A 14,018-nucleotide genomic window follows, 5' to 3' on the forward strand; every position below is an offset into this window, starting at 1 on the left:
CCAAATCTGTTTTTGTGTTTCTACTGTGTGCTGAGCTTTAAGCATGGGAAATTTGTGTCTAGAGTTTACATCTAGTTTTTTTTTTTAAATATTTGTACACATTGAAGGAACATTTTAATAAAAATAATTCAGGTTTCCCTACCCGGTTTGGCTCGGTGGATAGAGCATCGGCCTGCGGACTGAACGGTCCCAGGTTTGATTCTGGTCAAGGGTGCATGCCCGGGTTGCAGGCTCGATCCCCAGTGGGGGTCATGCAGGAGGCAGCCAATCAATGATTCTCTCTCATCATTGATGTTTCTATCTCTCTCTCTCCCTCTTCCTTGCTCTCTGAACTTAATAAAAATATATTTTAAAAAATAATTCAGGTCAATACTAGAGTGTCTGAGCAAATGTTGACCCGTTCCATGAGGTTCATGCATGACTCAACGGTGTCAAACTCAGCGCTAAGTGATCAGTCACACTGTCCCGTGGGAAATGGCTTTACAGCACACTGCTGTGCGGGGGAGGCAAGCAGGAGGGTGTCTGGGCAGCTCCTGACCTTCACACTCAGGGATGTCGCAGTAGTCGAATCTGGTGGCCGGGTCGGTGGTGTAGCACCAGGGCCCCTTCTCGTCGTTGTCGGGGTTCCGGCAGTAGTTTTCCTCCAGGCCCTCCGACGGGTGGCTCGTGGGTGAGAACCTGGGCGGGACGGGAAGGAAGGAAGGAATCACTCTGATTGCATCCTGATCGTCAGCGCGTTACCAGCCACGCAGACTGAGGAGCCTCCGGTTCCCACCCGGAGCTCAGGGTCCTGCCATCCCAGTGCCGAAGGGCTTGTGGTGTCTGTTGCTAGGCTGTGTTCGCACGGGCGCTAACATTCCCGTTATTCCTGCTTGTACGTTCCCGTCTCGGGAGGACCACACTGTGTCTATGCGCAGGTGGCGGGAGCAACGCCTCCAAGCCTGCGGGTTCTCTGCATCCCGAACGCCTGCTTTTGTCACTGCCTCGCTCTGTGAAAACGATAGTGGTTAACACCATGCTCCGCGTGACACTAGACTCTTTTTCTACGTTCTCTGTGTAGTCTTCATGAACCCTACCAGGACGGTGATGTTAGCCCTATTTTAAGATGAGACAATGAGACGCAGCCCTGTAAAACCAAACATATCTTGCCTAAGTTGGAACAGTTAATAAGCAGCATCTCCGGAATTAAGTCAGATCTGTCAGATCCCCACACTGTGTTCTCTCTGAAACACAGCCAGACTTAGGGGGAGTGTGGGGTCGGGAAGTTGAGCTAGTTTTCAGCTCGAGATGAGTTGCCGTGCGGAGATAACAAGTTAGATCAAAAGCCCAAGACTTGGAGTCTAAAAGTCAGGCTTTGTTCCGGACTCTCCTACGTACCTGTTTTTGGTAGACTGACCCTCAGCTTCCTCATCTATCAGAGGAGAGATGGCCTAGACAAGTGGTCGGCAAACTCATTAGTCAACAGAGCCAAGTATCAACAGTACAACGATTGAAATTTCTTTTGAGAGCCAAGTTTTTTCAACTTAAACTTCTTCTAACGCCACTTCTTCAAAATAGACTCGCCCAAGCCATGGTATTTTGTGGAAGAGCCACACTCAAGGGGCCAAAGAGTCGCATGTGGCTCGCGAGCTACAGTTTACCAACCACGGGCCTAGACCAAGCATGTCAAACTCAAAGGCGAACACGGGCCCAATAAAAGAGGCATGTGGCCCGCGGGCCACATGTGGCCCACAATGAATATTTTTGCAGCCCAGCCAATATAACGGTATGTAAGGAAACATTAGTTTTATCATTGCTCTTGTTCTATTTTATACTAGACTTTTTGAAAGAAACCTACGTTTCTATGAAAATTGAAGCTTGTGGTTTTTTGCAGCCCACATAAACTTAATCCTTGTTTATTTGGCCCGTGTTAGTCTTTGAGTTTGACATGCTTGGTCTAGGCCCGTGGTTGGTAAACTGTAGCTCGCGAGCCACATGCGGCTCTTTGGCCCCTTGAGTGTGGCTCTTCCACAAACTACCACGGCCTGGGCGAGTCTATTATGAAGAAGTGGCATTAGAAGAAGTTTAAGTTTAAAAAATTTGGCTCTCAAAAGATATGTCAATCGTTGTACTGTTGATATTTGGCTCTGTTGACTGAGAGTTTGCCGACCACTGGTCTAGGCTCTCTCCAAGGCCCCTGGCAGCTATGGTTTAGCCATTTGGTCTCATCGCTTTCCCCCATAAGCCTTAATGTCCCAAGAATATGCGGTCTGCCCACCTCACGGGAGGCAGTCAAGGCAGTTTGTTGGGAAGGGGGCGGGGTCAGAGACACCAGCTCCGACTTGATGAGCTGTCGCCGAGAACGCAGTGCCGCCTGATGTCCCCTGGGAACCGTGCAGTAAGAATGGCACTAAAAGAAACGGGCGACTTGCGGGAGAATCCATTGCTCGTTTGTATTTCATTTCCTCTTTCACTCCACCATGTTGAGGTGAGCGTTCTAATTTGATACGTTAGCTTTCGGCTAATTGCGCCCTAAACGTGGCCATCTCTGGTCTCTCAGACTCAGCCAGGAATCCGTGGCTTGGTGGTTCTTTTCTTACCAGGCATCCTCCTGTGAGCTAGGGCCTCAGAGAAGCATGTGTGCGGAGTGAATGGGGCACAGCATGCCCTGCGTGGGGCTATGCGTAACGGAGCCATCTGCATCGGCACCAGCAAGTCCTCTGATCCTGGGGGTTTGGAGGGGATGCGGTCATTCTAGGTACGGCAGGTGGGCACAGCGGAGAGAGAGAGCTTACTTGGGGGTGTGTGGAACTTTGTCACTCCACTTCTGACAGGCAACCCCGTTTTTCGTCTTGGACACCGTCCCCCGGTAGCGCCTTCCGTTCCCAGTCTTGCACTCTGAAAGATAGACTGAGGAGACCCACGAAGGTCAGTCCCTTCGCCGGGAAGGTCACGCCGAGCCCTGCGTCGCGTGGAGCGGAAGACACGGTGGTCCTGCCCCCCGAGGCCACCTTTCATGGCTCTGGAAGAGCCGCAGCTAACAAAGCTGTTTGGTGCCTCCACAGGTTTACCCAAAGCCACGGCCCGCTGTGTCCCGGGCGCCGTGCTGGGTGCTGGGGGCACCCGGAGTGGGGAACAGTGGAGTCGGGGCGCCGCGACAGAAAGTGATGGAGGACGCAGCCCTTGGTGACGTGTGGCAGCCAATAGACAGCTTGTGAGCGCGGGAAGGGGATGGGGAGGGGGCTCTCAGGCAGGGGGCGGTGCGCTTTCCAGGGGCCAGGAGAGACCCAGCGCCCTGACTTTTCTGAGGCTCCCAGGCGTTTAACTATGAAAAGTGCCGAACAGGGTTAGAAAGTGGGGTCTACTTCAAAGGGTTACAACCAGCCACCACCTCCCCGACTCACGGGGCAGAGCTCCATCCTGTTGGTAAGCACACTGCCAGGCGCCCACCCGTGTCCCACGTGGCTCAGGGTGGGCACCCGTGGCTGGCAGGCCCCTTCCCAGTGTGTCTGCCCACTTCTGGTCCCACCAGTTGGGTTATATGCTTACCAAGAGCCCAATGTTTTTATTGTCAAAACTTCTAATGCAGCTGTATTTGGTTAAAGGTTACCTAAGCTGGCCTGGCACCACCCATAGTCATTGCAATCTTCTAAACAGAGAAACAAATGAGAAAAAAAAGGCTTCTCTTTAATGAAGCTGAATGCTTTGAAGGACTTGAGAGAGTTGAATAGTTTTCAAAATTGCTATCCAGTCCACTGAGTGCAACCACTCATATGGTTGACTATACACTGAGTGGCCAGATTATTATGATCTCTGAACGCAAAATAATCTGGCCACTTAGTGTGTGTGTGTGTGTGTGTGTGTGTGTGTGTGTGGGCCCGGTGAATGAATTCGTGCATGGGTGGGGTCCAGCCAGCCTGGCCAGGGGGAGGGGACATGGGCGGTTGGCCGGCCTGCCTGCTGGTCAAACTCCTGGTCGAGGGGACAATTTGCATACTAGGCTTTTATTCTATAGGATATACACTGAGTGGCCAGATGATTATGCGTTCAGAGATGATAATAATCTGGCCACTCAGTGTGTGTGTGGGGAGACCATAAATATACACAGATGTTCTACAGTCAGACTGAGGAGAGGAGGCTCTGGACCCGGCTCTGCTTCAAAGAGAAGGAAGCTGGTTATGGTAGACAAGGCCTTAGAGAGTCGTTTATGCCAGAAACACACCAGGTCACCCCTGTCGCTGGCCCATGTTCCAAGACGAAGAGCCTCCACCCAAAACGTGCCCATGGAATCCTGTGTCTTCGATCCATTTGTGTCATCTTTCAGGGTGCCCCGTGTGAACCAGCTTTACAATTAATTGATTGGTTGTCTGCGGAAAGTGTTTCTCACACACCTATCGCGAACGAGTGCGTTTAACCCAGCTGTCTGTACACAGATTGCAAGCGGGTCTTCACGGAGACATCTTCCTACAGTAGACATGGGACACTTATCAAAAGTGTACATGCACCCAGCCAGCGTGGCTCAGTGGTTGAGAAATGACCTATGAACCAGGAGGTCACGGTTCGATTCCCAGTCAGGGCACATGCCCGGGTGGTGGGCTCGATCCCCATTGTGGGGCGTGCAGGAGGCAGGTGATCCATGATTCTCTCTCATCACTGATGTTTCTCTCTCCCCTCTCCCTTCCTCTCTGAAATCAATTTTTTTAAAAATTGTTTTTAAGTGTAAACGCAAGGCCCTTTGGAGTCCCGGACGTCAAGGAGAGGCTTTGAAACAAGGTGGGGCTTGAGCTGAGACCTGGGAGATGAGAAGGGAATGGCCAGGGGAGGGACGGAGCGGGTCCGGGCGGCAGGGGTGTGCCCCGCATGGTGCAGGCGCAGGGGCAAGTGTTGAGCCCGGCCAGCCGGGTGGGCTTCCAAGACGCGGGGCCCTGGAGCCCTCGGGGGCGTTTGGAGCTTATTCTCGGGGCACGAAGGCCTTGAAGCAGGGGTGTCACAGCCCAGCCCCCGCAGTGGCCCAGCCGGTGATGATGGCGGCTTAGACCCAGGCGGCCGATGGAAATGTGACATCAGCCCTTCCCAGAAAAGCGCGGGGTCGATATTGCACAGCAAGGACACAGGACCGGGAGGACTGGCTTTTGACCTTTCACCTCTCCTTGTTTGCCTGTCCCTGCCGGCGTTTGCCTAACCTTTTGCCCCTGTCAGCCCCTGGAACACAGGCACCCACAGCGATTCGCACTCAGGCCGGCGTCGCCCACGGCCCCTCTGGTTAACCATCCACAGGGACGTGCACACGGTAGCGTTTTGCAGGGGGAATCCCACCGGCCCCCTTTTCCTTAACCTGGTGGACAGTAGGGAGTGCTTTGTATCACATCCTTGACTCACTATTTGTAAGAAGTAGTAACGTCACCAGATAAATTGTAGATCTAGTCTGCCTTTGATCTCAAGAATTAAAGAGAAAGGGCCCGGCCAGGTGGCTCAGTTGGTTGGAGCGTCGTCCTGGGCACCAGAAAGGTTGCAGGTTCGATTCCTGGTCAGGGCACATACCTAGGTTGTGAGTTCGATCCCCAGTTGGGGTGCATACAGAAGGCAACCAATTGATCTCTCTCTCTCTCTCTCTCTCTCTCTCTCTCTCTCTCTCTCTCTCTCTTTCTCTCTCTCTCTCCTCTCTCTCTCCACCCCCCACCCCCGCCCTCATCCCTTCTACTCTTCCTAAAATGCAATGGAAAAATGTCCTTGGGTGAGCATTAACAAAAAAATAAGTAAAATAGGAACAATGAAACATAAAAGGTAAAGTAATTACTCAAGCTGATGTAGTGGGTTAGTGGTCAACTCTTATCCTGACTCCTAATTCACTTTCCCTGCTCCAGGGTGCCTCCACCCTGTGGGCCCATAAACTGCAGATGTGAGGGGGAGGAGCAGGAGGGAGGAAGGAAGGGGAAGGGTAGGAGGGGGAGGGGAAGGAGGGGGGAGGAGAAGAAGTAGATGAACGGGAAGGAGGGAAAGAAAACATGGTGCGTACTTCTCTTTTCATATAGAACCACGTCTCGCATCCGAAGGACCGGGGCGGACTTGCTGTTCTCCCCCATGACCACGCAGTGCTGCTCCTTGCTGTGATACTGGAAGGACCTGCGGGAGGGAATGGGGGCGGTGGGGCACAGCAGAAGGGCGTCGTCAGTGGAGGGAGCCGTCTTGCATGGGTAAGTAGGAGACTATCGATAAGTGTGCCCCTTGGTGGCCCAGGAGCTCAGACTGTGATTTTCAATTCCCTGTGGCCCAGGGTCCATGGGACACTGCCACGGGGCATCGCCTGGTGGCTGCTCTTACTTCCCTCCCCTCCCCCTCTCCCTCCTGGTCCCCCACCTTGTCTCTCCCTCCCCCTCTCCCTCCTGGTCCCCCACCTTGTCTCTCCCTCCCCCTCTCCCTCCTGGTCCCCCACCTTGTCTCTCCCTCCCCCTCTCCCTCCTGGTCCCCCACCTTGTCTCTCCCTCCCCTTCTCCCTCCTGGTCCCCCACCTTATCTCCCCCTCCCCTTCTCCCTCCTGGTCCCCCACATTGTCTCCCTCCCCCTCTCCCTCCTGGTCCCCCACCTTGTCTCTCCCTCCTGGTCCCCCACCTTGTCTCTCCCTCCCCTTCTCCCCCCTGGTCCCCCACCTTGTCTCCCCCTCCCCCTCTCCCTCCTGGTCCCCCACCTTCCCTCCCCTCCCCCTCTCCCTCCTGGTCCCCCACCTTGTCTCTCCCTCCCCTTCTCCCTCCTGGTCCCCCACATTGTCTCTCCCTCCCCTTCTCCCTCCTGGTCCCCCACCTTGTCTCTCCCTCCCCCTCTCCCTCCTGGTCCCCCACATGGTCTCTTTCTGTGCCGACTGCTCTACTTTTCCTCACTCGTGTTCTTAATGAAGCCCCAGAATATTTGCTTTGTGTTGGAAAGAAGCGATTCGGGTGGCCTTGAACTTATTTCCAAAATGGTCTGCACGACTCCTGACCTACCCCTCTGCATTCTCTCCCCCTGGACCTGGCGTTGGAGCCTCCGCAGCTTCCTGTCCGGCCCCATCTCCTGCACCAGCCCTTGGCTTTAGCCGCCTGGTCCCTGCTTGGTCCCTCTCCCAGGGGCCGGGCCAGGCCACGCCCTCCGCCTAGAAGACCTCCAGCTCCCACTGACCCTGCACAGCCCAGCTCAGCTCACACCTCCTCCCGGAGGCCTGCCCAGCTGACCAACCCTTAGCAACTGACCTCTCCTCCGAATATAGAGCACATATTACGTCACTTACCCGTACCTCACATAGGCTGTGTTTTTTTTAATTTGCATTTTGTCCCGTTTCTGTGACTACAGCACACCATAGCCACAAAAGGCGGGGCTGGAGCGTGCACCACACAGAGACCTGTCACACACAGTGCTGATCGCTCAGACGCTGGGGCACGCCCTCGCTGCTTCTCTGCTCCTTGGGGTCCCGAACCCCTCCACACATGTGCTCCTCGGCACATAGTTAGTGATGATGATGTTAAAAATGAGCGCTTTAATAGTAGCTGCTCGTGTCATACGTATAAATAAGTAAGGTCCTCTGGGGGCATTTTTCTAAAAGGGACACTGATAAATATAACAAGAGACGGTTGTATGGATTCCGATACAGGGAGCAAACACAGATTCCGAACTCCGATCCCATGAAATCCCTCTTAAATCCTGTCTCTGTCACGTCCATGAGCAAAGTTCCTGATATCGAAATAGGAGTCTCTCCAACAGCAGGATGCCTGCAGGGGCCGCCACACCAAGAGTACCTGCACGTGAACGTGGCTTCCTCCTCGCATTTCGCTGCACATTCGGCGATGCTTGCTGCGTCCAGCTGCTTCCTGGTGAACGTAACCAGTGAGGCCCCCTGCGTGTTCACGTAGTTGTCCAGGGGGTCTCCGTGACCTGCCCGTGGAGGGAAAAGCGGGATCAAATTACTCAACGCCAGCCTAGCCGGTTGCTCAGTGGTTAGAGCACCGGCCCTTGGACTGAAGGGTCACGGGTTTGATTCTGGTCAAGGGCACGTACCTCGGTTGCAGGCTCGATCCCCAGCCCTGGTCAGGGCTCATGCGGGAGGCAACCAATCAACATGTCTCTCGCACATCGATGTTTCTCTCCCTGTCTCTCCCCCTCCCTTCCACTCTCGCCATAAATCAATGGGGGAAAAAATCCTCGGGTGAGGATTAACAACAACAAAAATGAATCGATACCACTGTTGGATTATGGTGACGTTGAAATCTATTTGCTCTGCCTCCCAACAAAGAAAACGCTCTGTTTTATTGGAAGCAGAACAGATGGCCACGAACAACAATGTTTAATCAGGAAAACTGTTCCATTCACAGACCGCACTCTGTTCAGAGACCAGTTGGATGGGTAGATTCATAGAGTAGAACTAGTTAACAACTCCTGAGTTGCTACGTTAGTGGGTGTGAAGCCTTAACTAGGATGAATTTGGTCTGCTTGCTGTGGATGGCCGTGACGCGACAGAACACTAGAGACACCGGTGGCAAATGGGTTACCAGCACCGGTGCCCCGTTCGCCCCGGTCCGGGAAGAGCGTGGAGCCGTGACTTGATCTCCAACCGTCTAAACCCTGGTGGTCACGCCGCCCCTTACACGGACACGGCAGGCGCCCCCTGAGTGGCTCCGCCTCGAGGTGCGTGTCCGGTGAGTTGCGGAGGTTGAGCATGAATGGGACCTGCACTGCCATCGAGGTCATGTTCACGCTGGGCTCGGTGCAGGGACACCCACTTTCAATGAAAAAGGAGTCAGTTCTTCCCTGATGATCACCGGGGCCTGGCCTTCTGGAGGAAATTGTAGGGAAGCAGACAAACACTGGCCTTGAATTTTCCGTGAGCTGAAATCTAAGGCGAAGAATCTGTCTGGAGGTCGCTCTGCCCTTTGTGACTGGGCCGCGGGTGCCTGACTAGGCTACAGAGGGTCCCTGCCCGGGCCACGGGGGCCGCCTGGCCTCCCTGAGCAGCTCGGTTCCAGCGGAGAGGGCCCCCACCCTTTGGGGATGGAACACCAGAGACTCTCACCGGGCGAGAGGCCAGGGAGGTTAATAAAATACAGAGAGCAGAGGTTCCTAAAGTTTGTCTAAACGGGATTGGGCAACGTGAACCTTGGCCGCTGGGGTGGGGGGCTAAGCCAGGCGGAGGGACTGCGGAGGGACCCGGAGTCTTTTCAGGGGCTCGGTTAGAAGGAGGGTTTGGGGAGGGCGGAGCAGTCATGCAACTTCCCGAAGAGGAGCCGATCCAGAGCAGGGGTGCTGATGGGAACTCCACAGGAAGGTCAGCAGGAGGCCGACTCCTCAGCAAGCCACCACCCCCACCCCCACCCCAGACCCTGAATGCATACACAGCACATGGAGGCACTCAATGCAGGAGTCAGAGTTCACCCCCCGGCCTCCATACATGTCCCCCTCCCCCCGCGCCCCCCCCCCCTGCTTTTCCCCAGCTCAGGGCTCCAAGCTGCAAGGAGGACCCTGGACAGGAAGGCGGCTGGCGCGATCTCAGTGCGATACACGAAAGCACGCGATGGCGATGAGAAGGCTAAGGAGACACAGGCTTGCGGGCCAGTGTGCATGTCCTCGTCCGCGTGTTCTCCCACTTGGAGCTCTTTTCTAAGAGCTGGTCTTCGGTGAGCTCTGCAGCTCAGTAGGTGAGTCTTTTTAAAGTTGACTCGATAAAGCACAGCCTAGAAAGGGTTAAACTTTTGGAAGAGTTCTTAGAAAGTGATGTCCAGTCGGCCCGGCATGGCTCAGGGGTTGAGTGTCGCCCTATGAACCAGGAGGTCACAGTTCGATTCCCGGTCTGGGCACATGCCTGGGCTCGATCCCCAGGGTGGGGCGTGCAGGAGGCAGCCGATCCATGATTCTCTCTCATCGTTGATGTTTCTATCTCTCCTTCTCCCTTCCTCTCTCTGAACATCAATTAAAAAAAAAAAATTAAAAACAGAAAGTGATGTCCAAACAAGAACCTTTCTGTTTATATCGCCCTTGAATTAAGGGGCCTTTAAGTGTGTTATGTTGTTATGTTTCATAGCACAGGGCTGCTCAGATCTGCCTAAGGAGCAAATGAACCAAAGAGATATCCCCAAGGACACTTGTTTTCTGTTTTGTTTTTAAAAATTTCCCCCAATATTTTATTTGAACTCTGGGGCTCCTATGGCAATGGGGTATAATGCAGTCTAAATACATTTCTATATTCTAGGGCCAATGTGGTTGTATGTTGCTATCCAGCCAGAGCCTTTTACTGACCCTGTGGGTTTGTCTGTCCCTCACTGTGATGTACACGTGTACCCGTGACTGTGTGTTTGACAGACACGGCCCAGCGGCCGTGGAACGCAAACTCCTTACCCAGCGCACTGGAACGAGACCCGTCCCAGGAAGGGAGCCATGCTTCCTTTAGAAAGGGGCCTTCGAAAGCCTTTCCGGGGGCTGAGGACACCTGCTAATGCCGTCACAGAGAAGTCTGCTCTCACGTGGGGGGCCCCGGCCCTGCCTGCCTCGCCGGGAGAGAAGATGGAGACTGCACGCCCGCACAGCGTCCCCCCCGCCCCCTGACCCCTCAGTCCCCTCTCTGCTCCGTGTGCCTCGGGATTTCTCTGAATGGCTCCACCCAGTTCAGACGCCCTTGACCCTAAAGCACAACGTGTAGCACTTCATCCGGCAATTTACACATCTAATCTGCACACTGTTTACATGAAGAACTACTTGCATGAGGTGTCACTCCATTCGTACGGAATGTCCAACATAGGCCGGTCAGAGACAGAACGCAGATGAGTGATCGCCAGGGGCGGGTGGGGATGGAGGAGGGGGGAGGGGGAGGGGAAATGTTAGGGTGACGGCTACGGGTGTTTGGGGAAAATGAAAATGCTCTAACACTGTGGCGATGGGTGCACCGCTCCAGGGGAGGAACCGTCCGATCGGATGCTTTAAATGCATGAATTGAGTTGTGTGTGAATCGTATCGCAGTAAAGCGGTCAAGGAACAAAGCGCTATGAGGACACGCTGAGGATATTTTACGGGAAGTTTAAACCAGGTGGAAAGAGTGCGGAGAGCACAAGGTTCCTTCTTGGAACGAGGCTCCTTCTTGGTCTAAATCCCGCTTTCTGTTCTGCGCTTCCTGGGCGCGGGAGTTTGGTCGATAGGCAAGTAACGTGATTTTCCTAAGTATGGATTAAACCGTCTATACAACGGGGGGAATCTATACCCGACCCACTGCACCAGCTAACGGGCACACACACGCACACACGCACACACACACACACACACACACACTCACACACACATGTATGTATAAAAATGGGCCTGGCCTCCCTCCAGCCCCGAGTGTGTTGCTATCTGCACACACCATTTGGCAAATCAGTGCCTGCGATTCCTCCAGGCGTAAAAGCAGACGTCTGTGTAGGGCATTGATGGCAAACCTATGACACGCGTGTCAGCACTGACACGCGTAGCCATTTCTGATGACACGCGGCCGCATGCCGAGGATGAAACATTTGCGACTAGAGTCTCGGAGTTAGTTTTTTCCTCAAAGTGACACACTACCCGAGTTCTGCTCAGTTTTTTGGCGAAGTTTGACACACCAAGCTCTAAAGGTTGCCCATCGCTGGTGTAGGGAAATCCTTACTCAAACCAGCGCAAACAGGCAACTGGTGAATGCAGCTGCTGGCTGGTCCAAGAACGCAGTCAGGGGCAGTTCACTGTCCACATTTGAAAGTGCGGAGAGGCTGACCTCTCCGTGCACAGGCGCTGAATTAACCACACCGAGAGCCAGGCAAAGGGACTAACGACTCGGGGGGCTGTTAGCTGTATGTATATGGGCTTATTTTTTTTTCAAGTAAAATAACTATTACTTGAGCTCAACCTTTCACATATAAAAAAAAAAAAAATCACTCATTTATTCTCTGCCCCTTCGTCCCAGTATTTACAGGGAAATTACACTTTGTCTTGACAAATGCCTCGATCTTAGAGAATGCCTCAAGTCGTTTAGATTTTAAACTGGGAACCTCAGAAGTCAAAAGCTAAGTTAAAGGAGTGGCTCAGGAAACCGCCATCTCTCTGATTTCAGTCCCTGGCCAGGGAGAAGCAAACAGTGATGAGCGGAGAGAACCCTCCGTCTTACCTGATCGCAGGAACAGGAGCAGCAGAAGCAGCAGCTCCCGGCGGCCCATGGTGGACTGGCCAGCGGAGTGCGGACAGCCGGGCGGCCCGGCCCGGGAGGTTATTGACTCCCAGGACCGGAAGTGCCCCCACCAACAAGGTAACCACAGGCGGTTACTCATTACCTCGCAGGCCCGTGGCCCCTGCGCTCCGAGGGCTCAAACATTACCTTGACGGAGGGTCTTACAACATGTTTGCACCTGCAATAGATGCTGGGAAGTGGCGCAAGCGGCCCTGCCCCTCGGCCCGGGCGCCTCTGTCCCCCAGGCCCCTCCCGCCCCGTCCATCCTCTCCCGCTTGGCCTTGCTTCCTTCCCTCTTCTTCCATTCTCCTTCTTCTGAGTAAAAAGGAACTCCCTGTAACGGCTAGCGTGCTGAGAGCGTGCCGCACCAGGCGCTCTGCTGAGGGGTGCACGCGCATCGCCTCCCTCACCTTCAAGCTGGCGGCATTGTTCCCTTCCCCCCGGGTCAGGCTAACGGACTGGCACTTTCCCAGGGGGACCAGCTCACCAGGGGGAAGCTCTCAGACACGACCTCTCAGGCCTCAGATTGCGGCCGTGACTCGGCACCGTCGTCGGCATCCTCCCGGTGGAGAGATGGCCAGGTAAGGTGTTTTATTATTACTATTTCTGTATGCCCGGTAGACTCACGTGTCCCCCAGCATTAGAAATGATGTTAGGAAAAGAGTGGTCTTTTCTCCAAATGAAGTCGCAATGCATTAGATTCTCATCCTCACGAAATAAACCAAAATCATGTTTAAGAGTCTGTCTTGCCCGGCCGGCTGGCTCAGTGGTTGAGCATCGACCTAGGAACCAGGAGGTCACAGTTCGATCCCCGGTCAGGGCACATTCCCCGGGTTGCAGGCTTGATCCTCACTAGGGGGCGTGCAGGAGGCAGCCGACCAACGATTCTCATCATTGATGTTTCTCTCTCTCCCTCTCCCTTCCTCTCTGAAACCAATAACAATACTTGCTTTAAAAAAAAGTCTGTCTTGATTTTAATTGTGAGTTCCCCAGCTTAGAGCTAGCATGAGTAAGGAAGTACATGCTTTAAAACTCCCATTTCAGTGCCCCCAAAACGCGTAGGAACAGCTAAATGGACCCTGTTTTAAATGTGAAGTAAGAACAAGAAGCTGCTTTCTCCGTGTGACACAACTCCTCTCTGTAAATTGCCCCAGGACGTGTAGACACGGGGCCGTGGGACGGAGAGGGGCTGTACCAGGCCCCGCACCTGCACCCCCCGGGTAATTGTGGCAGGAACAACACCGGCTGGGAGCCAGGAGGCAACCGCTGTGAGGAGCACGATGACCGGAGGATGCTTCCTGATTTTCTGCTCCATCCCAGCCTTTCTCCTCTCCTCCAGCTGCCGCCTCCTCTCTCCGAGGGGCCCGTATAGGAAAAGGCCACAGGAGGAAGCGGGCTGAGAAGTCCGCGTGGGACAAACTTTATTCTTAAACTATCACAAGTGTCCTTCGGGGGGGCTTACGTTGGTGTGTTTGAGAAAGAACTTGGGGGGAAAACATTTATTTCCATTTGCACTATGTCAGTACCGCCTCGCGGAGAAGGCCGGCCAGGAACAATGTTATCAGAATTCTACATCCACACACATTTCCTTGTCTTTTAATGTGGGTGGTGGTGGTATGCCTTTTGCCCCCTTGCCTCCGGAAGCTTCTAGAACACATTCGATTCTACAGACGTTGTTTGTGTAAATGAGGCTGCCCTCCTGTGGCGACTCCGTCATCTTCCTCATAGACGGGCCGTGAGAGCTCAGGCGCACGAGCAGAGCTTGCTACTGTGCCAGCCAGGTCTGCAGGGGCGGGAGGCGGGCGAGGAGGGGTGCGTCCCTCCGGCAGAGACGGGGTGGGTGCAGGGTAGG

At 54.1% G+C, this 14,018-nt stretch overlaps 1 protein-coding gene across 5 annotated transcripts in view; it reads right to left on the reverse strand.

The window, feature by feature from the left end:
- Nucleotides 1-12,155, reverse strand: part of PLG (plasminogen) — a 39,594-nt gene extending 27,439 nt beyond the window's left edge. For 4 of the 5 annotated variants that reach the window (XM_054722218.1, XM_054722215.1, XM_054722217.1 and 1 more), the window contains exons 1-5: nt 12,107-12,155; nt 7,746-7,881; nt 5,996-6,102; nt 2,775-2,889; nt 539-678 (exon numbers count right to left, since the gene is read on the reverse strand). In XM_054722218.1, the coding sequence (XP_054578193.1) occupies nt 539-678; nt 2,775-2,889; nt 5,996-6,102; nt 7,746-7,881; nt 12,107-12,155 (547 nt within the window). Of the gene's footprint in view, nt 1-499; nt 679-2,774; nt 2,890-5,995; nt 6,103-7,745; nt 7,882-12,106 lie in introns of all 5 variants that reach the window. The other variant, XM_054722214.1, reaches the window with a different exon arrangement.
- Nucleotides 12,156-14,018: the final 1,863 nt, after the last annotated feature.

This window comes from Eptesicus fuscus, chromosome 10 (assembly GCF_027574615.1).
Source record: "Eptesicus fuscus isolate TK198812 chromosome 10, DD_ASM_mEF_20220401, whole genome shotgun sequence".
Taxonomy (NCBI): Eukaryota; Metazoa; Chordata; class Mammalia; order Chiroptera; family Vespertilionidae; genus Eptesicus; species Eptesicus fuscus.